The following is a 26857-nucleotide window of genomic DNA, read 5'->3' as shown; positions in this document are numbered from 1 at the left end:
CATTTTTTTTTTTTGAGGCATTCTTGCTATGTAGGTCAGGTATGTGTCACTGAAGGCTAACTTTGTAGGGAAATTGACAAAAATAAAGTGGTTAAGAAGTTGCGACAAAGGTGTAAAACTGTGTTTTTGACATTCATGTTGCAGAAATAAAAGTAATAATAATAGTAACGTTAGAAGGCTAGTGAGATGGTCCAGTGGGTAAAACGCACAGAAGCAGCTCATGGACACTGAGTGTGTGCACATGTACATGGAGACACACAGACACACAGACACACACACACACACACACACACACACGCACAAATAATTAAAAGTTAAATAACTTTGAAATACTATTTGACTAGTGATGAATTTTACTACCTTTAAAAATAATGATATCTAGATGAATAAAAAGTGATTTGAACAGACAGTTTAATGTGCATTTGGGATCAAACGTGGGTTTTGTATCTCATCTACCCTGATGCTGTGATTAACTCTTTTGCAGAGTAATTTAACCTTTGGGAGGTTTCAAATCATTAAAAAAAAAAAAATCCGACAGCACTAAAATTAAAAAAAAAAACTAAGCCACACGTCCAGTTTACATGTAAACAGTTTGATGACAACCCATTCCCCTTCACTACGGTGCAGCCAAGCATTAAATACAGGACAGCACAGATTTTGTGTGAACAGCCACCTTAAATGAAGAGTGCTTTACAACTTAAAACCAGAAAACTGGGCTGGAGAGATGGCTCAGCGGTTAAGAGCTCTGACTTCTCTTCCAGAGGTCCTGAGCTCAAATCCCAGCAACCACATGGTGGCTCAGGACCATCTGTAATGGGATCTGATGCCCTCTTCTGGTGTGTCTGAAAACAGCTAGTGTGTACTCGAATACATGAAATGAGGAAACTTTGCCGGAACCTCACTGCGTCAAGCGTGGAAGTGACTGTGGGGAGAACACCCTGAGTTCTTTAACATGCGTCATAGAAAGCCATACAACAGAACCTGTTCCAGGTACCCAGGCAAAGGCAGGCTGGTGAGGTGGATGGATTCCTTGGGTGGGGGAAGTTTGTGCGGAAGCTTCTGGTCCCAGTATTTCATTGGAAACCTAGGAATGCAAAGCTCGTTAGACACACACTCACACAAGCGTGTGCGTACAGACACAAGTATGGGGCAAAGCTCACTGCCTGCTTTATCTATGGGAGGAAATTATACAAGAGGCAAGACTAGGGGTTCTAGAAGTTTCTTTTGCTTTTCAGTTTCACAAAAGGTCTCATGTAGCCCACTCTGTAGCTAAGAGCATCTTTGAACTCCAAATTCTGCTTCTATCCTTGGTCTATGTGTGAATGTGTGTGTATGTGCCAGTGTGTATATGTGTATGTGTGACTGTGTGTATGTGTGTGTGAATGTGTATGTGTGTGTATGTGCCAGTGTGTATATGTGTATGTGTGGCTGTGTATGTGTGTGTGAGTGTGTATATGTGTGTGTGTAAATGTATGTGTGTGTGTATGTGCCAGTGTGTATATGTGTATGTGTGACTGTGTGTATGTGTGTGTGAGTGTGTATATGTGTGTGTGAGTGTGTATATGTGTGTGTGTAAATGTATGTGTGTGTATGTACCAGTGTGTATATGTGTGTGTGACTGTGTGTATGTGTGTGTGTATATGTGTACATGTGACTGTGTGTGTGTGTGTGTGTGTGTGTGTGTGTGTGAGAGAGAGACTTCCCTTCCCCTCCCACAGTTCCAAGCTACATGGGACACGGACATGTAAGACAATAAGCATTTATAATTTGGTGAGTAATCTCACCTCAGGAATTTCTGGAGTTTTTCTTCGCTCTCACAGATGTATATGCGTCCGCGATACTCTACAGCATATTCGTTGTCACCAGGCACCAGGGCTTCATATCTGGAAGGTCAGAAACAAGAAAACACACAGCAAAAGCACTGAGGAGTTAGTGTGTGTTGTATAATTAACATGCAGTGCTGCATGAGTGAAGTGTACTGCGTGTCAAGAGTGTTTCGTTTTCCTGCCTGTGCGGAAAGCAGCATTCCCCTGAGTAATGAGCTCGATAAGACTTTCTGGGCTGGGGAGGTGACTCAGAGCTTAAGGGCATGGGCTGATCTTGAGGGGCAGGAGTTGGAGTCCCCGGCACCCATGGCGGGTGGTTCACAACTGCCTGTTCCAGGGGATCGGTCGGGTGCCCTCTTTTGGCCTCTGTGGGCACCAGCGTGCATACGCTGGTTCTCTTTCTGGTGATGTAAACAAAGAGAGTTCTCAAAGGGGAGAGCTTCACTGTAGTATAAAATAGTTGAAAACAATATTTGAAAATCAGAACTATTATTAAAATGACTTTCCTAAGTTAAAACGCTCTGTAGGTGTTTAGCTTACACTAGGGAGAGCTGGTTTCCATTGTGAAGTGGAAAAGTTAAATGGAGAGAAGTGCATCTCTGGGGTTCCAGCATAATCTAACCTCTGGCTTACACACACACACACACACACACACACACGCACACAGGGACACACACACATGCACACAAACGCAAACGATTCCTTAAAACAGTTGCCCCACTGGTTTGGAGCAGGGCGTGGGTCTGTCGTCCGAGCGTGAGGACCTGCCTTTGTTTCCCATCCTTGTAAGTCACTGGGCAGTAACCCTGAAGCTCAGCCGACATAGGAAAACGACTCTTCAGCTCCGACAGCGTCAGCCTCTTGGGAAGCATGTCATCTGGTGGGAGCGGATGGGGTGCCAAGGGAGGCACATACATTTCTGGGTTCTTCAGAAATTTCTGTTAAGAAAAGAGGTACAGCAGCAAAACGCATTTAAGACAGGAACACCACACCAACAAAGCCGCCCCTGGAGGCTGTCCAGGTCCTTTCCCGTTTCAGTAGTCTTTCAAGGCGTCCGAGAGAAGTTATTGCAACTTCTTCTCTCATAAGTTCCTCAGGACAGTAATCCCAAGCAATTAAAGGTCTCCTCTTACTCAAAAATACACTTTTAGTTCATATTCTACAAGGACTGGGGGGCCTTTAGACACCTGCTAGTCTATCTCTGCCCTTTGGGGGTTCTCCAGCTTCTGTAGTGGCTGTGCAAAGGCCCAGAGCATCTGTCATGACTTCTGCTTCAAAAGTTCTGATTATGCTATAAACAGGAAGAAATAGGCACCCCGCCCCTGGTAAAATTAAAACTCTCATTCTTCAGAGGAAAAATAAAATATTCAGATTAGTTTTTATTACTGTCTTCAGTTACAAGCCATATATATGTTATCAAGTCACAGACATCAAAATACTGGGATCAGTACATGCTTGGGCATTTAAATCCATGGGTACGAGTAACCTATTCTCCATATCCGTGGGTTCTGAGGCCTCAGATTCTGGTTGGATATATTCAGGAAAAGCCTTAAAAAAATTTAAAAATTAAAATTTTTAAAAATTTAAAAATTAAAAAAAAGTTATTTTTTTAAATTTAAACTGAATATGTATGGCATTTCCTACTTTCAGCATCCCCTGGACATGTAAGTACAGTGTGTCGACTACCTACGCGGCATTCACACTGTGTTAGGTATTATAAGCCATCCAGGAGTAGCTTACCAGATGTGGGAGCATGTGTACAGGTTAGGCTGTATGCAAATGCTACCCTCCTCTATACTTGGCACCCACAGAATTTGGCGCTTTTGGAAGGGATGTTTTAGAACCAATCCCCACAGATGCTGGGGATAACTGGGAAAGTCTAATGGTTTTGTTCTTGTTTGTTTGTTCTTTGTTTTAAATATGGAAGACAGCTTCATTCCTACTAACTTTAGTTTTCCTAACTCAGCCCTTGAGCTGAACCCCTGGGTGTCTTTCTGTAGGACGAGTCTTGTGGTGCTTCGTAGCTACTCCACTGGTGACATCCAACTGTTGGCTTTACCTGCCTGATAGGCTACCCATGATCCACCACTAACCAAAGCCTTCCAAATATGCCTAGGGGTCGGGACCTATGCTTTGAGAAAGCCTAGGGGTAGGGTAATGTCAGAGCTATGCTTTGAGTTTCTCACTGATCCCCAAGTCACGGGCTCCAATGATGGGGTTCTTGGTCCCAATTCTCTGAGCCTTCCCAAGGGTGCCTGCTTTTCTCATTTGATGAAACTCAAGACAAGTTATTTTCTTCCCTCGATGAATATTCACATGAGAAACAGACTTACGTTTAGCTTTTCCTGGGAACTCATTTTATAATAGTGTCCCCTGAACTCTGCTGTGAATTCCAAGCTGCTGGTTACGGAGCAGTCAATTAGTTCATTGGACTCTGCTAGGCTGACAGGGCAGAACTGTTTAAACTCTCCCAGGCGAGAAATCAGCTCCTCAGGTGTGACGCATAGCTTGTCAATGCACGCGGCTTTCCCTGTTATTAACACATTAACTATCACCATATATTTCCACAGGAAATACAATGATTGAACATTAAAATAATTTCAGTTAGACACCGCTGTATTAACATATACATTAAAATTCTAAATGATAGAGTAAAAAAATAATGTTACTATCAGTGCGTGTGGTGGTGGAGGTCTACAGTCCCATGTTCTAGAGGCTGAGGCAGAAGGATTGCTTCGAGTTTTAAGTCAACCTGGGCTACACAGTGAGAACCGGTTTTAAAACAAGCTAGCAAACAAAACAAAAGTTTCTCTTCGTGCCTGCAACCTCTAGCCTACCACTCACTGTGAGAGGCACTTCCTGTTGGGTTTATACCATTTTTAGTTTTTTCCCTCTATACATTTGCATATATACATGTCTTTTGCATATAGTGTACGTAGTGGTTTGAATATGCTTGGCCTGCAGGGAGTGGTTCTGTTAGGAGCTGTGGCCTTATTGGAGGAAGCGTGTCAGGGTGGACTTTGAAGTTCAGCCCAGTTTGGAAGAGTCAGTTTTCCTCCTGGCTGCAATTGGATCAATGAACATTGTCCTTTGTAAGACTTGCCTTAGTCACGGTGTCTGTTCACAGCGATGGAAACCCTCACTAAGGCCCTGTACTTATGCCATTATGCTTAAGCATTACTTTGCAACTGACTTATCAGTTCTTTGTTGTCCTTGGCTTCTTTCTTTGTTGACCCAGTTCTTTAGATATGTTAATTTTGGTTTGTTTATTCCGCTCCAGAAAAACACCGATGTTTCCCAAGCAGCCTTTATCTTGGTGTCATCGTGCTTCAGCCTTCTGGGTGTTGGAATTATAGGAGTGCTCTACCGTGCCTGGCTACTAATTTCCTTTGACTGTGTGCATAGTATTCTATTATACAATGCATCATATTATATATAAACTATAAATATATGACCATTAACTTATGCATATAAGTGGTTTACTTAAATAATTTATCTTTGTTGACTATCTTTGTTCTAGTTTTAAGGTATCATCAACTATAAACATGTAACAAATAATAGTTATGCATGCACATGTAATATATATATAGTATACAGTAGTTACATATATATACACACATACACACATATATATACATACATATACACACACAATAGTTCCATCCGTGTGAATGGGCATCTACACATGCAACACATACACAAACGTGCATACACACATGAACACACACAAACACACATGTACATGCACATATATTTATATTCGAACAAGTATTGTCTACACAATTCTAATGTTAATTTGCTCTGGTGGCTTGAATGTTCTTGGCTCATGGGATAAGTGACACTGTTAAGAGGTGTGACCTTATTGGAATAGGTGTGGTCTTGTTGGAGGAAGTGTGTCACTGTGTAGGTGGGCTTTGAGGTCTCCTAGTGCTTGGGCTCCATCTAGTGCAGAAGAGACTGCCCCTCCCCCCCGACTGCCTGCAGAAGACAGTCTCCTCCTGGCTGCCTTTGGTTCAAGATGTAGAGCTCTCAGCTCTTCTCCAGCACTTGGCCGTGCTTCCCTCCATGGTGATAATGGACTGACCCTCTGAACTGTAAGTCAGCCCCAGTTAAATGTTTGCCTTTGTCAGAGTTGTATCGGTTATGGTGTCGCTTCACAGCAATGAAACCCCAAGACACTGGCAGTCCGGCAACAGGACGGGCATTGGGAAACACTGTCTTATTGGCTGTCGTGTCCCACTGACCTTCTAAAAGCAAGCAATGGCCAATGAGAGCGCAGCAGCATTCCCAGGACGGTCCTGAGGATGCTCACTGCTGGAATGCAAGTCTGCAAGTGGAAAAACCTGCAGCTCACTGAATCAACAGAGCTGAGTAGAGCCTTGACTCCACTTCTCAGTGTCACAAAGATGGACACCAGCCACGAACTGTGACCATTCCACTAGGTCCTGGTCCACTCCGAAGAGCTCAGAGTGGCAACTGGATAGAGTTTACAAAATCTTTGTGTTTTTCACAGTTCAGAGGTCTGTGGAGTGCTGTTACTTGCCTGAAGACAGAGTGACATTGATACTTTCTGTATACAACTCTCGCTGCCTGATTACCTAATTAACTCTGTTAATTTGATCATACATCTGATTATGTTGCTATTGGTTGTCATCGATTGAACCTCAGTCTGCTTGGTTCACTGTGAACCATGAGGATCACTGAAGGACACAGGCTGGGCTGCCCCATCTCTGGTACTGCTGTGGATCTGCGCCCTGCGTTTTTATTGTACCTTATAAATCTGTTCCCACTGTATGTGGGTATTTGTTTCTAATGAAAAAGGATATACACCGAGCACATGCCTTTAATGCCAGAGAAGTGGGGGCAGAGGCAGGTGGACCTCTCTGTGTTCAAGACCAGCCAGGGCTACATAATGGGATCCTGTCTGGAAAAACAAACAATGAGCTCTATACCCCAGGATTAGTCTTCTAGGCTCGGCTGTGTCTATACCACAGGATTAGTCTTCTAGGCTCGGCTGTGTCTATACCACAGGATTAGTCTTCTAGGCTCGGCTGTGTCTATACCACAGGATTAGTTTCCTAGGCTGGGCTGTGTCTTCTTAAAAGAGACATTGAAGTCTTCGTAGCACATTTGAATGTGACCTTGAGGACAAAGATAGATAAAGAGACTGAGGAGCATGACATGACAGAAAGACAAAAAGAATGTCTTTCAGTGACAGAGACAGGGTTGTTGTGTGACTTCATTAGCCAACAATTGCTGGCTATGCTGGAAACAAAGAGAAAGGCAGGTCCTTCCACAAAGTCCTCAGAGACAGCATGACACTGCTAACACCTTGATTTTGAACTTCTTGCCTCTTGAATTGGGACACAATACATCATTGTCATTTAATCCACTCACTTTGGGTACCTTTTCATAGTATCCCTAGGACATTAAACCAATTCCAAAGGCCAGGACTTCTGTCTCGCTGACTCTCTCACTTTTTCTTGCCTTCCTAAAGGCTGGTTCACTTAGAAGACCCGGTTGCCTGCTGAGTGTAGTGATGTAAACCACTAACCCTGCTGTTCAGGAAGCCAGGGTTTGAGGCCAGTCTGAGAGTCACAGCAAATATCTGTCTCAAAAAGCCAGCAAATAAATAGATTAAATAGATAAATGATCTAAGTGACATCAGCCATTCCAGGCATGACTAGTGAGAGAATTATAGGGTCATAGAAGCTTCCATTGAGATTTTAAAAGAGGGCTGGGAGTTCAATCAGTGTGCGACATGGTCACTATCTCTCTAGGTGACTCTTGACATGGTGTTGCACAAAGCTGTGTTGGTGGAGTCTAAGACAAAATGGAGAAGCAAGGATGTTAGGAACGCCAAGAACACGGAAGGTCTGCTGAGGAAAGCAGAAGGGAGTAGAAGGAGCCAGCCTAAGCAAGAGACCGTGAGGACCATTCATAGCTAGCTTTGGGGGTAGGGTGGGGCTGCTCAACCCTGGTTTCACTTAGATGACAACACTACAAGTCTCAGATGGTGGCCATGGAGCTGTGGTTCTGTCATTTGGTCTGATAATGACTTGTTGGGCTTCTATCCCTTCTCCCTTTTAGGAGTGGGAATTTACCCGGTGTTGTCATAGCTCAGCACATGTAAATTTCTTTTTGCTTGGATGAGAAAGGTGTGCCTTGGGGTTGGGGATTTAGCTCAGTGGTAGAGCGCTTGCCTAGCAAGCACAAAGGCCCTGGGTTCGGTCCCCAGCTCCGAAAAAAAAAAAAAAAGAGGAGAAAGGTGTGCCTTTCAGTTCAGAGAAGACTCAGAATTTGGACTTTTGAGCAATGGAGGCTCTGGAGACTAAATGCACATCGCATTATGAGACAGCTAAGAGCCTTTGGGAGCCCAGGATGGAGTGCTATGATTTGAATACAAAATGTCCCTCATGTAAAATGAAGGCTTGGCCTCCAGCTGTTGACATCATCTTGGGGTAGTAACAACTTGAATGAAGAAGTAGGTCGTTGGGGCATGACTCTGAAGGCTGTATTTCACCCACTGGTCCTGTTCTTCCTCCCTACTTCCTGGATGCAGCACAGTAGCAAAGCTTCCTCTTCCACATCGTCCCCACAGTGATGCAGCGCCTTACCACAGCCTGGAAACAACCACCGCGGCCAGGAAGCAGCCACTCCGGTCACGAGACAATCACAGTAGACAGGATGGACTCAGACCTTTGAGAGTCTATTGTCTTTCCCACATGAGATCACCTCCTTATACTGTTCTTCTCAGGCAGGTGCCATGGCAGCAAGAAACAGACAGCCTAGCATGCAGCTCAATGCTATCTATTCTAGCTTAGCATGTGGACAGCCCTGTATTCAATCTACAAAACAACAACAACAACCAACCAACGAAACAACAACAAAGCCACGATACTAAAAACTCAAAATGTGTTGAGGACCTGAGACTACAGGGAGTTTATGCTTACGATCCTGGCACTTGGTAGGCTGAGCCAATAGGATCTCTGTGAGTTGCAAGGCCGGGGGCATAGAGCCAGAGCCTGACACAAAAAGTCAGTGGGGAGCGGGGAGGAGGAGAAGGGCATCAAGAAGAATGAGAGGAAGGAGGGAGAAGGGGAGAGGGAGGGAGAGAGTGTGGGAGAAAGGGAAAGGGGATGGATGGACGGATGGGTATGTGTATGATGAAGGGAAGGAGGGAGAGAAAGACAGAGAAGCACAGGCAAGAAAAGCAAATTTGATAAAGGGATTCATGGACAGCAACCAGCAAGAAGAGAGAGCCTACGGTGCAAGGAAACGTCCTGGACAATGGGGTTAACACCAGCATATATAAGGAATGTGTGAACAGTTCAACAGCATAAAAACAAACAAAACAACCAGCTGACCAATGGTATCATGGTTTGAGTCTGAAATGTCCCCCCAGGCGCCTATGTATGAGCACTTGGTCTCTACCTGTTGATGCTGTTTGGGGAAGGTTATGGAATCTTTGGGAGGTGGAGCAGGTGGGTCGCTGGGGCTGTAGGCCTTGTAGTTTATAAACACGGGGTCATTTCCACTTCCCATCCCCTTTCTGCTCGGTTTCCAGCAGCCACTACAGCTGAGGAACAGTTTTGAACAGCTCCCACAATCACCATGACTTCTCTGCCATGAGGACCTGTATCCCCTCAAACTGGAAGCCAAGTAAATTCTTCATCGCTTAGAGTTCGTTCTTGTCAAATATTTGGTCACAGTGATGAGAAAAGCAACAAATACTGAAATAAACAGGTATTTTCTCACAAGACATGACCAACAAATATACAAAATTTCTCAGCCCCAGGAGTTATCAGAGAGATGCAAATCAAAACCACGGGGAGGCACTACCTCATCCCAGGATACCTACAGTAAAATAGAGAAAGGAATCATAAATGCTGGCAGGGATGCATGTGGAGGGGGTACTCATACACTCACTGTCAATGCAGCCACCACAGACAACAGTATAAAGGTTCTTCAAATGATCAAAACTTATAACCATCATTTGATCTGGCCACCTCCAATGCATAGTATAAATACAAAAGAAATAGAATAAACACATCGAAAGTGGTAGGCACTCACACTTTAAATTCTACATCTAAGACGTAGAATCAACCAAAGTATCCATTAGCGGATTCATGAATAAAGGAAATGTATTCTATACGGTCTTAAATAAGAATGAGATTCGGTCTTAAATAAGAATGAGATACCATCACTTTTGGGGAGTAAAACTGGAGGCTCTGGAGGGCCTCATGATCAGCTAAATAATCCAGTGATTGAAATGTAAGCGTTAACATTCTGGATCGCTAGCCATTGTGCACATGTCCTAACTCGTCACACCGTTCCACAGAGGGGTGCACTGATGGATGGATGTGGAGCTGCTCATCAAGCACACGCATGGCCTTGGGCTGTGTCCGCTTGCACTGGCCAGGAAATGTGCAGTGATGATGTGTCCACGGAAACAAAGAAGTGAAATGCAAAACTAGAGAAATAAGCTCGAGTAGCATCTGCCACTGATTACCATAAAAAGTCACGTTGACGTACCCTGCTCTGCTTGGGCTGTGCAGCAAAGAGCTCAGGCTGGGTAACAGACTCAGAACGGAGATTTGTTGCAAGATAGTTGTGGAGATGAGGAGGTGCAAGAGCCAAACGTCAGTGGGTCTAGTGTCTGATTGGATTGTCCTCTGACTGCTGGCACTTCCTCATACAGAAGGGACAAATGAGCTCCCCCAAGTGAAGGGCTCAGACAAGTGCTGACTGCATTACCCGATTATGTCAGAAAGGCCCTGGGGCCTCCTAAACTGTTGCATTGTTTAAATGTAGGTTAACTTTCCGGATATGGATTTTGGGGACCCACCAACATTCAGTTGGCATGGTATATTTAAAATACTAATTGCCAAGGCAAAGTTTCGATTTAATAAATTATACAAGCAGGGACAAGGTGTGTGTTATGGTTTGCATATGCTTGGCCCAGGGAGTGGCACTATTAGAAGGTGGGGCCTTGTTGGAGGAAGTGTGTACTGTGAGGGTGGGCTTGGAGACCCTCCTCCTAGCTGCCTGAGGATGCTCAGTCTGTCCCTGGCTTCCTTTGGGTGAAGATGTAGAACTCAGCTCCTCCTGCACCAGGCCTGCCTGGATGCTGCCATGCTCCCACCTTGATGATAATGGACTGAACCTCTGAACCTCTAAGCCAGTCCCAATTAAATGTTGTCCTTTATAAGACTTGCCTTGGTCATGGTGTCTGTTCACAGCAATAGAACCCTAAGACAGCATACCGAAATTTTAAGTTCACACGTTGTTTTGTTAAAAGAATATTTTTCCTATCATTTGTGTGGTAGAGGCAGGCAGAACTCTGTGAGCTTGAGGCCAACCTGGTCTACAGAGCAAGTTCCAGGCCAGCCAAGGCTACATAGCAAGTCTCTGTCAACAAATAAAAAGATAAAGAGAAAGAAAAGAAAAGTCATCTGAGGTTGCTCTGTGGGGTTGTCCTCTGGCCTTTATACTCCTCTGCGCACACATGAACCTGCACACCACATATGTACATACACATGAACGCAAACGTATACACAAGTGCACACAAATGTACACACACACACACACACACACACACACACACACACACACCTTACCTTCCTTTATTTTCTCCATGTATGTCTGTATGTACTTGTTCATCTGCTGGATGTCTTTGATGACTTCATTCCATACCCACCATTTACTGTGGAACCCGTCAATCACATGCCAGTTTTGATGCTGCCGTTGATAAAATTGCCTGATCTCATTGACATTTTTACGGTACTTTGCGTTCCTATAGGCTATGATCTGCGTGCTGTTGTGCATCGGATAAGGCATACTAAGGAGGAAACAGGGAGGGTGGAAAGCTGTTGACGGTGTACAATGTCCCCTGTAGAGATGGTCAGGCTCACCCCACTCCCGCAGCTCCCTTGTGAATATTACCCTTGCTCACTCTTCTTCTCTAAGAGCAGTCTTTTGAAAATCTCCTTAGACGGCACATCCAACTCAAAGATGATCATGGGAATGATTGACCTTGCCTCCAAGAGTTCCACCTGGTGTGGGGTGACGGGGTAGCCATCGATGACCACACTAACAGACAAACAGAAAGGCAGACATCCCACAGTTCTTTTCTCTCATGATTCTCTTATGTCCTTCAGAGCAAATTTCCGTCTCTGAGTGCTCTGGGGCTTTCCCTTACGATACTGTTTATTTGTTTTTTGTTTGTTTGTTTTGCTTTTTGGGCTATATCTTTATCTTTGCATTGTAACCCTTCGTCATCCCTAGACCTTAAGGTGGGCAGAGTACCCACGGGCACAGCTTTGAAAGTGGAAGGAGGAGACACACATTTATATGTTTGTACGCTCAGTGCCACATGACTAAGTTTTGGTAGAACTGGAGAGTCACTCTTTGCAAACTGTGTGTCCTTGGTGTTATTAATATAAGCACGAACAACAGAATGAATGTAGCCAATCCAGATTTGAAGCCTGGTATACAAGCTCTATGCCTTTGTTTTTAATAAGCTAGGAGAAAGTTCTTTCTACCCCTTAGAGTTGTTTTAAAGGTTAGGGAGCAGGCGTGAGAACCAATGAGACAGGGCATGCCATGCACTAGTAAACAGTCACAGGTATTCTGTGAAGAGATATTCTTGTTGTAGGAGAATGGGAAGTTTGGGAGGAATTTGGGATGGGGGAGTCTGAGAGGCACCCACACAACCGAGTAAGCACAGAGTGTGAAAATCAAAACCCAACAGTCTGAGATAGCGAGGTCGTCTATCAAACTGAAAACAAACAAAATATATTGTCCCCCCAGAAAGTCTATGAGTGGCCTCATAGTCAAGGCAGCAAGCTGGCCATGCGGTTGATGGCCAGCAGTAATGTAAGTCTTGAGTGACAGGGTGCACTCGCCAGCACTCTCCAGCAAAGTGCAGGCTTTAGAGAGAAGTCTCTCAGCAGAGATAATGACACAGCCACCCCACTGTAGAAGAGTCTGCAAGAGAATGACATTCTTCTCTTTTAGACAGAGAGTGGTTACTTCTATACACTGGGAAGGGCCACTTGAGTGACTCACAGGACTGGGGACGTAAACCTAGGGTGGACAGGCAGTCTTCATGCTGGAATTCAGATGAAATAACCCTGTGACCCAACCAAAGTTGTCCTCATGGGGGAAAACTGAACACCAGGGGAGAAATAACAGTGAGGACACGGCCCTTCCTCTCCCAAAGGTTGTCACCCCCTGCTCACTGGTCCCTGAAGTGAGAGAAACCATTCAATGACTTGACTCAAACCCACCAACAGAGAAGAGTATGAAGGTTCTAACTATACAGTGTCTTTACAGAGCCAGGGGAGTCTAAGACTGGGACTCAGGACCAGAGAGCACCAGGGTTCACCGGGGCGTGACCAATGGCTGTAATGGACAGCAGGGGAGGGTGAACTGAGGATGAAGTACTCAATGTTCCTGTGCAAATATGGCATTAGAGGAGGGGCACTGCTCCCTGTCCGGGGACCTGAGCCTAAGGGGAACGGTGTTCCTGGGACCACATCATCTGACGGAACAGTGAGAGCTACTGAGGGAGGGGAGCAGGTGGCCCTCCCTGTGGGCTGTGCAGGACTTGCTACAGACAGTAACGAGGGCTGTGGGCTAGTTGGCCATGAATCCAAGTCATGGATCTTGATAGGACAGCGCTCAGTTTCCCTGTAAGTGCTCAGCCCGAGAAGTAGACTGTTCCCCTCCCCTTCACGGGCGCTCTAAACCTTTTTAAATAACCCCAAGCGTCCCGACAGTTACTCTCCGCCCCTTCCGCCCAGTCCCGCCCACTTACCCTATAGTGTTGCACACACTGTCCATCAGAGAGATGTCTAAAGCTTGAATAGCCAGGTCGTCAGGCACCGTCATCCCTTTGTGAAGATGCCAGTTTATCCTCACCGAGAGCTCTGCCTCTGGGTGATTGCTTAACAGTCCACGCAACGCGTCTCCCATCGACAAACATTTTAAGCCGTAGTCATTTGCCAGCTGTTTGGCAACTGGAAAGACACGAAGCGGGAAGCCCGTTTCACTCCACAGGTTCGACAGCGAACCTTACCTTTCAGATTCGGGTCTATGACACAGATGACAAGTTTATCTTCTTCAAAGAACCATCAGGTTTGGGAACTTTAGGACCTGGTTAAGGAACATACTAGGTTTCTTCTTTCTTCTTTTCTTTTTCAAACAATGAAACCCATGCTTAAGCAACACGTTCCTTCTGTGCGAAGTAGCAAGTTTTGGGGAAGCATTGTAGCAATCCTGTGTAGACTTGGTAATTTGGTTTGCTGTTAAAGATAACAATGTAGCAAGAGTACTTCATGGGATTCACCACTCGGCAATCCATCTGTGGATTCTGGCCTGCAGCGAGGATAGCAAATCCTAGACACCTGGGTCTCAGTCCACCCTCTAGGAAATATTTTAAATGACATTTTGTTCTTATTTTTATTTTTCCCATGTGTATATCTTGTGTACTACCTGTGTGCAGTACTACAGAGGCCAGAAAAATATTTCAGACTCCCTGGAACTGGAGTTATGGACAACCGCAAGCTGGTATGTGGGTGATAGGAATCGAACCCCTGGCCTCCAGAAGAGTAACCAGGGTTCTTTACTGCTGAGCCATCTCTCTAGCCTGCTACTTTATATTTTGATAGTGATTTATAGCTTAGGAGACAGTTTTTTTTTCCCTGTGAATTGATTAGGGTGGCATGAAAATTGAATTCTAACTTTACAGCTATGGGGAGCCGAAACCTGCTGATAGAACAGAGCAGCAGAGGTCAGATAAAAATCCCAGAGCCTGAACATTGGTTTTCCTACAAAGTCTGGAACCAGGTCTGCCCAGAGCCTAAGGCTAAATGAGTTTTCAGAGGCAGGCGTACTGTTAAAATCCCTCTGCACTTCACAGACAGATGAGAAGTCAGCGTGTTAGGGGTGTTTTCAGCCCTGGAAATGGAATTTTATTTCTATCGAGAATGTTCTGTTATGCTTGGGAAATGCAGTTATCTTGAGAACATTTAGAATCTGACTCCTTTGCCATATTAAGAAATTTAAAATTAGAAAGAGAAACTTAAAGTGTGTGTGTGTGTGTGTGTGTGTGTGTGTGTGTGTGTGTGTGTGTGTGTGTGTGTGTGTGTGTGTGTTTCTTCTGAGACAGGATCTTTCACTGGCCTAGACCTTTCCAAGTAGGCAGGCTAGCTGGCCTAGGGGAACTGTCCGTCTCAGCCCCCCTAGAGCTGGGATTACAAAATCTGCACCACCATATCCAATTTTTTCTATGGGTTCTGAGCTAGACCTCAAGTCCTATGTCTTTAGTAGACACTTAAGCCATTGAGTCAACTCTATAGATCCCTCCACAAACAATGCAAAAGAATGATTTTTTAAAAAAAAACAACTAATAAATTAAAAAGGTTACAAATAAGTAGCTGGGTTAAGGAAGACAGTGAGGGGTATGAAAAAATTTCAATAAAGTGGAAGAGAGGAAAGGTACAGGGAAGACTCCAGAGGCATCACTGTGACGAGCAGGCATGTGGAGGAGAGATGGGGGAGAAAGAGAAGCAGGACAGTCTGCGTACTATGAATCGAGGTGGAGTTAGAGACTCGAGGGGGGAGAGAAACAACCTGATGTGAGCATCCTGCACTGCCACCTGAGGCCATGGTGATGTCCCAGTCTGTGCTGCTGTTGACGGCCATGTCTGGGTCCATGGTTCCACAGCAGCAAGGGTCTGTGTCAGTGTCCGTGGCTCGTGTTACCACCAAAGGCCACGAAGATGTCCCTGCTCTGGGCTGCTGCCTAGTTGATGACCTAGGGCTGTATAGAGCTGACCTTGCACCTGGGAGGCTGAAGCATTCTAGACAGTGGGCCTGCACCTTGCCTGGGCTGGGCTGGCGAGCTTGGTGTGAGTGTAGGAGATCTAGCAGTCTGAACAACTCAGCTACCATCCAGGTCCAGATCCAAGGCTTTGAGTTGGCCCACGCCAACATCTACCCCATCTCTGAACTGCTCGAGGGTGTGAAGGGGCAGGTTCTGTAGGATCCCCATGGCACAGGGTAACAACAGGATATCTAAGAGGAGTCCTGCTGAGAATCGAGTGCCGATGGTAGTGCAGGAGAAGTCAGAGGCTTTGAACCAGACCAGACTCATTGCAGTAAATGTTTGCATGTGAAACTGTTTAGGTAAAAATGGTTGTCTTGGGGTTGGGGATTTAGCTCAGTGGTAGAGCGCTTGCCTAGGAAGCGCAAGGCCCTGGGTTCGGTCCCCAGCTCCGAAAAAAAGAACAAAAAAAAAAAAATGGTTGTCTTAGGGTTTTACTGCTGTGAACAGACACCATGACCAAGGCAGGAGGAGCTGAGAGTTCTACATCTTCATCTGAAGGCTGCTAGCAGAATACTGGTTTTCAGGCACCTAGGATGAGGGTCTTAAAGTCTGTCCCCATAGTGACACACCTCCTCCAACAAGGCCACACCTCCTAATAGTGCCACCCTCTGGGCTAAGCATATTCAGACCATCACATTCCATTCCCTGGCCCTCATAGGCTTGTTTAAACATATGAGTCTGTGGGGGCCATACCTAAACATAGCATAATCCAAAAGACATTTAGTCCAACTTCAAAAGTCCCCATAGTCTGTAGCAGTCTCAACAATGTTAAAAATCCAAAGTTCAAAGTTCTCTTCTGAGATTCATCCAATCACTTAACTGTAATCTCTAAAGCAAGACAAGAACCCAGCTGGACAAACTCCAAACTCTGCATCTCCATGTCTGACATCAAAGCGGTCCTCAGATCTCCAACTCCTTTTTCCTCTTTGTTGACTGCAACAAACTTCTTTCTCCTGGGCTGGTTCCACTCCCTGTTAGCAGCTTTCCTCAGCAGATAGCCCACTGCTTTGACATCTCAAACATTTTAGGGGTCCCCAAGGCAAATTCAATGTTGCAGCTTCTTGTTTCAATGTTTGGGGGTCCACACATGATCTTCTGGGCTCCTCCAAAGGGCTGGTGTCACTTCTCCAGCTCTGTCCTCTGTAGCGCTCTAAGATCAGGCTTATCCACTCCACTGTTGCTGATTTTGGTGATCATCCCATCGTACTGGCATCTATAATACACTGGGGTATTCTGCTGCAAATAGGCTTCCCCAATAGCCTCTCATAGGCTCTCTTCAAGGTGCCAAGCCTCATCTCCTTTGCATGACCCCTGGGTCATCAGCTGAGGCTAGACCTTCACCAACGGCCTTCCATGGCCTTTCATAGTGCCCAGCCTCAGCTGCTCTTCATGACTCTTTCTAGCCTTCAAAACCAGTATCACCTGGGTGACTCTTACACATGACCATGGCTTTCTCTGGAACGCAGCTTCTTTGTGCTCTCAGGAATCACTTCCCAGAAGATTTCACCTCAGTGATGCTGGCCTCTTCTTAATCACCACTAATTCCTTAGCTCCAGCTGACCAGCATCAATTATCCCAGTAGTCTCTTTTATTCTGGACTCTAATGCCAGAGCCACATGGCTGAAGCTACTGCGTTCTGCTGCTTCCTGGGGCTGGAACATGGGCCCTCTTTTCTATTACCAGTTTTATGTTTTTCAACTCTCTCACTGCCTAAGCTTGGCTGTCCTGGAACTAGATTGACCTTGAACTTGGAGAGCTGCATGGCTCTGTCTCCTGGGCTTAAAGATGTGTACCACCATGCCTGGATTTAAGCTTTTCTTCACCTAGAACATGCTCTTTTCCCAGCTGGCTTTCAAGTCAGAGATCTGCTTGGCTTCTGGACCTAAAGGTGTGTAGCATCATGCCTGAACCTAAATTTAGCTGGATGGGATTTTACCCCAAAGTCACCTCTCCCTTAATTCAATTTAGTATCTTTGAACACAGGATTCAGCTCCATTTGACTTACTGGTGCCCTTTTAATACTCAAACCATATATTTTATATTTTTTCTTTCTAAGCTTGCTATGCTTATTCAGAACACTCTTCTGAGACTTAACTAGAGAACAAAGTCTATGATGGGCATTTCTGAGACCTCCTTTGTCAATGCAATCAATTTGTGTCTCTTCACCTTAGCCTTAGGCAGACTCTTCACGCAGTGGCAAAAAGCAGCCACATTCCTCACCAAAATACTACAAAAATAGCCTCTAGGCCACATACTGAAGTTCTTCTCTACTGAAATCACTTGGGCCAGGTTTGAACAGTTCAAATCACTCACAGAAACAAAGCCTTCCATATTCTTACTAGTATGGTTCATTAAGCTCCATTTAAAACATTCCATGGCTTTCCAAATCCAAAGTCCCCAAATCAACATTCTTCCAAATAAAAGCATGGTCAGGCTTATCACAGCAATACCCCACTCCTGGTACCAACTTCTGTCTTAGTTAGGGTTTTACTGCTATGAATAGACATCACGACCAAGATGAGTCTTATAAAGACATTTAATTGGGGCTGGCTTACAGATTCAGAGGTTCAGCCCATCATCATCATCAGGATGGGAACATGGCAGCATCCAGGCAGCATCTAGGCAGGCATGGCACAGGAGGAGCTGAGAGGTCTACATCTTTATCTGAAGGCTGCTAGCAGAATACTGGCTTCCAGGTAGCTAGGATGAGGGTCTTAATACCCACACCCACAGTGGTATACCTACTCCAAAAGGGTCACACTCTGGGTCGAGCATATACAAACTATCACATTGGTATACTGTGTGATATACCATGACATACCTCAGCTTCCATGAAGAGATTTGTTTTTTATTTTTATTTTTGTTTTCCTTTCAGAGGTGGGGGAGATTGCTAGGGGGGAGAGCAGATATGAAGGGATTGGGAGATGAGTGGGATTGGGTGCATGATGTGAAATTCACCAAGAATCTATAAAAAGTTTAAAGAGAGAGAAAGGAGAGTTGTTTAAAAAGAACCAATCAGAATCTTGGGGCTTGAGAGATGGCTCAGGTTAAGAGCACTGACTGTTCTTCCAGAGGTCCTCAGTTCAAATTCTAGCAACCACATGGTGGCTCACAACCATCTGTAATCAGATCTGCTGCCCTCTTCTGGTGTATCTGAAGATAGCTACAGTGTACTTATATATAATAAATAAATAAATCTAAAAAAGTCTTGAAAAATGAATATCTCAATAAATCAGATTTAAAAGAAGCAATCAAAAGCACCACCAACAGCTTAGCTTAAGTGGAGAACACCAGGGCTTGAAGATAAAACTTGATGACTTATTATTTTCAGAGAGCAATAAATAAAAATAAGACAGAATAAACAAGACACTCGAGATCTCTACTCTCAAAAGGATACTATCAAAAGATCATTTTAAGAGGAGTGTGATCAGTTCAGACAGAGGAGAAATATAGACAAAGGAACAGAAAACCCATCAGTCACAGAAAAATCCCCAAGTCTTGGGGAAGATACAAATAGCCATTTACAGGAGACATTTAGAATCCCAACTAAATACAATCAGAACAGAAACTATAATTAAACCTTATAATTAGATGCCAGTGGTACAGAACAAAGAAGGAATAATAAAGTATGTATGAAAGAATTGTCAAATTACACATACATATTTCTCAGGAGAAACTCCAAAGGCCAGGAAGGCTTCAGGGAAGAGGTTCAAGTCATAACAGAAAATAGATTATTAAATCTAATCATTCACAATAGAAAGGGAAATAAAAACCTTCTAAGACTAGCATAAACTAAAGAAACTCATGATACTGGATAGGAATTCATTGGGTGAGATGAACACAATTGTCAAATCAGAGTTAGGAACAAATCAAACACTGTCAATTCAGCAAAGCATCCCAACTCATAACAGTAATAAAGCAGACATGTACACAGATTATTCCAAATAACTCAAATGGAAACAAAATTTGGGCAGGAGTAGTACACATCTTTCAACAGATATGTGGTACACATAAATGGAATTAGGGTGCCTGAAAACAAGTCTTAACAGTTTGCTGCCTGCAAGAAACTCACTTTTATCAACAAAGGTATAAATAGACCCAAACTGAAAGTATGGGAAATAATATTATAATCAAAGGAATGTGAAAGGAAGCAAGATTAACTTTACTCAGGTCTGACCAAATAGACCTAAAACCAAGTTAGTTAGAGGAGACAATGGCCATGTTATATGGATAAAAGAACTGTTATGCAGTGTAACAAGGCCCCAGACTTTAGCACAACTGACTCCATAATTAAAGTACCATTCAGGCCAAAAAATTTAGCACATAGACATGTCTATCTGTCGAAACGAAAACAAAGACTGGCTAATGAAGACTTTCTTTTGGCTTAAACCCATGTCCGAGTGGTCGTCTGTTGTGGATACGCCACAACAGTATTAAGTTGAGTGGGTATGGACTTGGTGTGGGGTGAGGTATATCCAAACGTGACCAACAGAACATGCATTAAATTCTCAAATCACTATTATTTTTTTTAAATAAAAGGAATGGTGGTTTAAATGTGAAACGTCACTAATAGGCTCACGTGTTGAACATTTGGTCACCAGCTGCTGGTACTGCTTTGCAAAGTTATTTTGGAAAGTTTGGGGTGTGTAGTGTGGCCCCTTAAGATGGGACACTGGAAGAAAAAGTTTTCGAGTAATACTCCAGCCTGCTTTCAGCCCGAGCTCTGTGCTTCCTGACCTGCTGAGGTGTGGAGACGTGGCAGCTGCGCATGCTCATTGTCTTACTGATGAGATGTGACACATGGCAGCTGCACATGCTCTGTTTTAGACTGATGAGATGCGAAGACGTGGCAGCTGCGCATGCTCACTGTTTTAGACTGATGAGAGGCGAAGACGTGGCAGCTGCGCATGCTCACTGTTTTAGACTGATGAGAGGCGAAGACGTGGCAGCTGCGCATGCTCACTGCCTTAGCCTGAGCTACCACACCTCCCTTACTAGCAAGGACTGTGAGCCAAGGTAGGCATTTTCCCCCTTAAACTGCCCTGATCAGATACTTGTCACAGTGGTAAGAGGGTAACTAACAGGGGCATCGAGGAGACACACTTGTATATAATGTCAGAGCACCTGCTTCCATGAATAAACACTACTGGACATGAAATGAAAGGTTTGCCCCAGTGCAACAACAGTGGGTCCTTTCAGTAGCTCACTGCCACCAATAGATCAATCATCTAGACAAAAAAATAAAATAAAATATAAAATAAAATAAACATCCTTGGTGACTAGATACAAGAATCCTACACGAAATACTTACAGACAGTAATTTTTATATTGAGATCCTGTCTCCATGCAGCCACAAATATTATTATCTTAAAAAGATAAATTCTGCTGGGTGGTGGAGGTATATACCTTTAATTCCAGTACTTGGAAGGCAGAGGCAGGCAAAGGCAGATCTCTGTGAGCTCCAGGCCAGCCTGGTCTACGAAGCAAGTTTCCAGGACAGACAGGGCCACACGGAGAAACCCTGTCTCAAAAAACCCAAAATGAATGAATGAATGAATGAATTAATGAATGAATTCTGGCAAAGACTAGAGAAAGAGGAATTCTTTTGTACATTGTTGGTGGGGATGTAAATTAGCAGAGTCACCGTGGCAAATCTCAGATTTTATGGCTGGTTCCTGGAGAGTTGGTTCTGGGTGCTGGGTTTTAGGACCCACCCTCGGTGCTTGAGGAGCTAAGACACTCACCTGTACTTTTCCCCGACTTGGGCGGCCCCACAATCATGATCCTCACAGGCATGGAAGCTTTGGGTTTGGGCTGCCGGATGTATTTGATTGGGTTCATCATAAATTTCTCTTTAGTTTGTTTGGTGGATAAGAAATAGATGTAGTGACGATGAATTATAGGGTTCAGCGGGTTCTCTGCCGTTTCAACAGGTTTGATGGTCTCTCCCTCGCTTAGCTGCGATAGAGGCAATTGAATTCGCACTTCAGATGCAATTCACTAAGCGCTTCCCTTCAATGTATTTGGAAGCATGTAAAATAACCTTCCTTACATAGTACAACGCTCCTAATTGGAAAATACTAGCAGAATTACGGCATACAAAGTGCAGGTTGTTCCACAGCACATGTGGTCGGGGCAAGGCTTCCCACTTGGCTTTTAGCTTGTGACAATTTCCTTCCTACTTCCTTCACAGTGACTTGTGCTTCTAATGAATGTTTCTGACAACGTGCGTGAGATTGTTACACTTACTCATGAACTAATTTATCCTCACAAACAGATCAACTTCTAAAACGGGGCTGTGGTTTATATTTCTACCCTCCCTTACAATTCTTCTGTTGAGGCTCTTACTGCCCATGTGACTATTAGAGATGGGACCTTTATGAAGGCAATTACGGTACAATGAGGTCAAACAGGGAATCCGCAGACCGGGGATTCTTTGAACAGGAGGAAGATGCATGAGTGAGCTTACACGGAGAGAGCGCCACAGGAGGGCCCTGTGGGATGGTGGCCAACTGCTAGACAGGGTGAGCGGCCTCAAGCACAGCATGACATAGGCTTTGGGTACCACACTGGCAATACTACTCTCATGGCAATACCACCCTGGATGTGCCTGACCTTGTAAAGCTAAGCAGGGCTGAGCCTGGCTAGTGCTTGGATGGGGGGGGGTCTAAGTTATGCTGGCCAACCTGCCCTGGCTGAAGTTTTGCATAGTTTCTCAAACAGGTAATACAGGGGAAGTCCTCTGGGTTGTCTTTTAGGAAAGACAAATTTATTCTGTAGTTTTGTACCGATGAAATCCTGTCACATCGTTAACGACAGCCAGTGAAATGTGAAACACCCACCAGCAGAGCCAGCCTGAGGTGTGGGTGTGGAATGGGGTGGAGTGGAAGTTAGGCCTGATGGTCTTTTGATGGCCCCATCTTTCCTGGGCATGCAAGAGTGGGTGTGAGAGTGTGTCACGATGCTTCCCTTTGAGAGTTATGACAGAATGGGGACTTGGTCAGTGGTACTGTCAGCACTGTCTGTTGTTTATCCTTAGATGGAATGACATCCCTGGCTGGGAGTAAATGCTAGGGACCCAAAGAAAGTCAGGCGGGACAGAGTGTTGGCTCCACATTACGTACTTTCTATAGAAGCAATGGTGTGGGTTAGATGGCTCCATCTCAACTCCCCCAAAATATTAATCGGTGGCACTATACACTATAACTTTTCAAATGACCATGTCTTCCTAAGCCACTATAAGAAAGCAAGGGATGATGGTTTCCTGATGACTTTTCTTCTTTTTTTTTTGGAGCTGGGGACCAAACCCAGGGCCTTGCGCTTGCTAGGCAAGCGCTCTACCACTGAGCCAAATCCCCAACACCCTGATGACTTTTCTGACCTTACCTTTACAGGGTCCCAGTAGCCAAACGAGCTCATGTGTTTGTAGGTGAAGGCGAGCATTTTATGAGCGAGGTGCGGGGATACCGGATAACACTTTTCAAAAATGCTCGCACGGTTTTCCACCAGGGGCTTCAGTTTCACATTCAGTACGTATTGTACAATATGCCTTTTCCTTGCTCCGTTGACCGTAATTATTGGTATCAGAAACCTTTCGAACTCATCCTGATAAAGAGAAATTAGAAAGCTTGATGTATTCGGTGTTTCTCAGGTAGACACAGCTGGTGATAGAGCAGGCAAGGATGCGTAAGCTTTGTGAGGGCTGCCCGTAGGAAGATCAACCCACGCTGACCTTGGCGGGACCCATACCACTCTCCGTCTGTGAATCTCATACCTGGTTAAGTGATGCTGCCTGCTGCCCTGAAATATTCTTTCGAAACCACGTGCTTGCGCGCGCGCACACACACATGCACACGACACTGACTCTAATATCACCCTCTTTGCATTCCCAAATTACTGTTCTTTAATTAGCGGTGAAGGGAGGGTCGTAACCTGTATCGATTGGATATTATTTGTTTCTGTTTCAAATTTCTCCCCCAGCTCGCTTCTCAGGCGCTCGGTGGCATCGCCTTCCTGTTCCTCGTCTTCCTCGCTCATCTCCTCTTCATCCTTTGGAAACTCTTCCTCAAGGATGTTCTCAATATCGTCCTCGTCTTCGGCATCTTCGTCACTAAACTCGTCCTCATCTCTAAAAGCGCCCTACGGAAGAAAATGGCCCCTTTACTCTCGCTCTGATCTGTGTCACGTGACACTGGTATGCAGTAACCAATGCGAGTCGGCTTGGATGTGCATGAATGTGAAGGCTGACACCTAGACATTTAGTGTCTTTAAGGTACTGACACTGTGATGCTCCCGCAAGCAAACAGACGGGATGCTAAACTATTCGTGCCCAGAGTTTTTCACGGTGCATTATAAAATACTACCAGCTGCGTTGCCAACTGGACCGAGATCTTTAAAATGGGAACTACCTATCTCACAGGGTAGGGACTGGGGGTGGGAACTGGTATCTCACGGGACGGGAATTGGGGACAGGGACTGGATGAGCTAATACATGGAAAGCCACCACACACACACACACACACACACACACACACACACACACACACGCACATGCACACGCACACGCCACGTGTACACACACGCCCATGCACGCGCAGCTGCACAGACATACACACAGCGCCAACTACACTTTTGTCAGCTTGACACAAGCTAGAGTCATCTGATAGGTGGGGACCTGAATAGCAAAAATGCCCCGCTAGGAGCTTGCGGAACGCAAGCCTGTGGAGCAAGGTCTTGATTGCTTGGGAGGGCCCAGCCCAGGGTCCAGCCCACTGTGGGTGGTTCCCAGTGTATAAAACAGACTGGGGAGTCCAGGAGGAGCAAGGCAGTAAACAGCAGTCCTCAGCAGCCTGCTCCACAAGCAGGTCCCTGCCCTGAGTTCTTGCCCTGCCCTTCCGGGATGACGAACTACAAGCTGTGAGAGGAAATGAACCCCTCCAACCGGTTGCTTTTGTCATGGTGTTCTGTCACGGCAACAACAACTAAAATAAAAACAATTTAATTGCTTATTACATTTACTTGAGAGAGAGAGAGAGAGAGAGAGAGAGAGAGAGAGAGAGAGAGAGAACGTGTGTTATTAGAGATTGACTTTAAGGCTTGAGACTAGGCATATTTCTTGTTCTAGGATTGAATCGAGGGCCTTGTATATGCCAGTCGGATACTCCAAGACTGAGTTATTCCTCGGCCTTAGTTGTATTTTATTTTAAATATAAGTCAGGCATTCCCTTTCAAGACATAGAGCTGCCTTGAAAGCTGGAAATGTGCTTAAATTTCTTTTCACATCGGAACATATATTTCCTTGTTAACAATATTTCAACAACCCCACAGTATGCCATAGTATCACAACCTATCTGGTTCTACCTCTGTTTTGAAGAGCAGTGTGGATGTCAGCAGTGTGCTGTTGGTGGTGCTGTGGCTTTCCTCTCCCGCTGACCATTAGGGACTGAGCTAGCATTCTTCCACTCTGCCCCGTGTTTGCTTTCTCTTCTTGATTTTGCAACTGAGTACTTATCGTAACAGCCTCCGGATCTGCTTATTGGGTCACCGTCTATCCACTTGTCCTCATGCTATGCAGTTGAAAAGGATGTGTGCCCTCTTCCTCGAGTCTCCTCAGTCTCCAAAACTGTCTGCAAATGATCACACGCACTCCCCTTCCCTCTCACTGTAGCTTAGCCTTTAGCTCTGACACCACATAAAACAGACAGCAAACGCTTTCTGGTTGCTGCTTCCTATGAAGTCCAATGGGCAGTGCCGACTCTTTAATTATAGAGCCCTCATCATCACAGTGGTGAGCAGAGCTTCAGGGAGCGTGGCTGGATCCAGAGAGTAGCCCAGTCTCGGGCACTGTTTCTCTGTCCAGGCCATTGTTATTTCTCTCCTTAGTCAAAACCACGGCGGTTTTCACCCTCCCTACATCTACCTGCTGTGTTTCTGCCCTCAGCCCCAGCTGCCCTGGGAGTGTGTGTGTGTGTGTGGGTGTTTTGTTTCCCTTTGACCGCTCTTTCCTTGTGGGCAGAAGAAATATCATTCACTGTATCAACTGGCTACTTACTTCCTTAGGAAGCATATAAGAGGTCTTATTCAAAGGTCTTAAATATATGAAAAGATTTCCATTTTACCCCCACAATTGATAAACAGATGGCTTTTTATCGTACAGATGTCCAAGTTGAAACTGACTAGACAGATTTTTAGAGGCATTGTGTTGGTTATCTGTCATCAGCATGGTTAGTAAGATGTTTGAAAAAGTCCTGTCCTCATTTCTTCATAGGCACTTTCCAATTTTTATCACCACCACCACCATCATTACCACCACCACCACTACCACCATCACCACCATGACCACTTCCACCACCACCACCACCACCATCATCCGTTTGAGACAGGTTCTCACTAGGAAGCCCTGGCTGGCTTGTAACCCATTACATAAATCAGGCTGGCCTCAAGCTCACAGAGATCCTCCTGCCTCTGCCTCCCGGGTGCCGGGATAAAGGTGTGTGCCATCACATGCTTCAGTAAACAGACACTTTAGAAATAAATAAAACTTTATAAAATAAATAAACTTCAGGAATGACTGTGGTCTTGATGACTGCCGTGCTCTCATTTCATGTATGTTTGTCAATGCGTGTGCACTTTGAATGTCCTGCTCGGTGTCATGCAAGTTCTTCTAGGACCCACTGCTGTCTTCCTGGTTATCTCAGACGGTTCCCACCCACCCACCCACCCACATTTCTGAACCCCAGCTTGGGTGTGAGCCTCCTAGACTCATAGTTCTTTCAAATTTCCTGAGTCTTGTTCTATATTTTTGCAAACTTGATTCCTTTTTACTCTTAGGTAATTTTAGATTTCATGAACTCTCTCCAATTTTTCATAGTGTCCTGTTTTGTTTTGTTTTTAAATTACAGTTAAAATAATTAATTGGCTTTGTGACCGTCTGTTGGGGACACGTGTGGAGGCCAGAGGAGCCTGGAGGAACTACCATGTGGGTTCTGGGATGGAACTCGAGGTGCCAGGCACCTTTACCTACCGAGCCATCTCGCCAGCCCTAGATTTTGGTTTATGGCGCATGTTTCTTCTTGTAATTTTCTGAAAATTTCTGAGGAAAATTAGAACTCTTTTAATGTTTCGTGGTGATCCCTGG

General features: G+C 45.0%; 1 protein-coding gene across 1 annotated transcript in view; it reads right to left on the bottom strand.

Moving 5' to 3' along the window:
- The window catches only part of Ak9 (adenylate kinase 9), a 110426-nt gene that overhangs the window by 1854 nt on the left and 81715 nt on the right, over positions 1-26857 (bottom strand). Inside the window, 10 exon segments of the mRNA XM_032888566.1 lie at positions 982-1084; positions 1785-1883; positions 2595-2764; positions 4160-4356; positions 11447-11667; positions 11772-11918; positions 13648-13849; positions 21465-21678; positions 23107-23325; positions 23653-23859. Of these exon segments, the coding sequence (XP_032744457.1) occupies positions 982-1084; positions 1785-1883; positions 2595-2764; positions 4160-4356; positions 11447-11667; positions 11772-11918; positions 13648-13849; positions 21465-21678; positions 23107-23325; positions 23653-23859 (1779 nt within the window).

The sequence above is a fragment of the Rattus rattus genome, chromosome 18 (genome assembly GCF_011064425.1).
Source record: "Rattus rattus isolate New Zealand chromosome 18, Rrattus_CSIRO_v1, whole genome shotgun sequence".
NCBI lineage: Eukaryota > Metazoa > Chordata > Mammalia > Rodentia > Muridae > Rattus > Rattus rattus.
The sequence above is the reverse complement of the archived record's forward strand: the minus strand, read 5'-3'. Positions and strand labels throughout refer to the sequence as shown.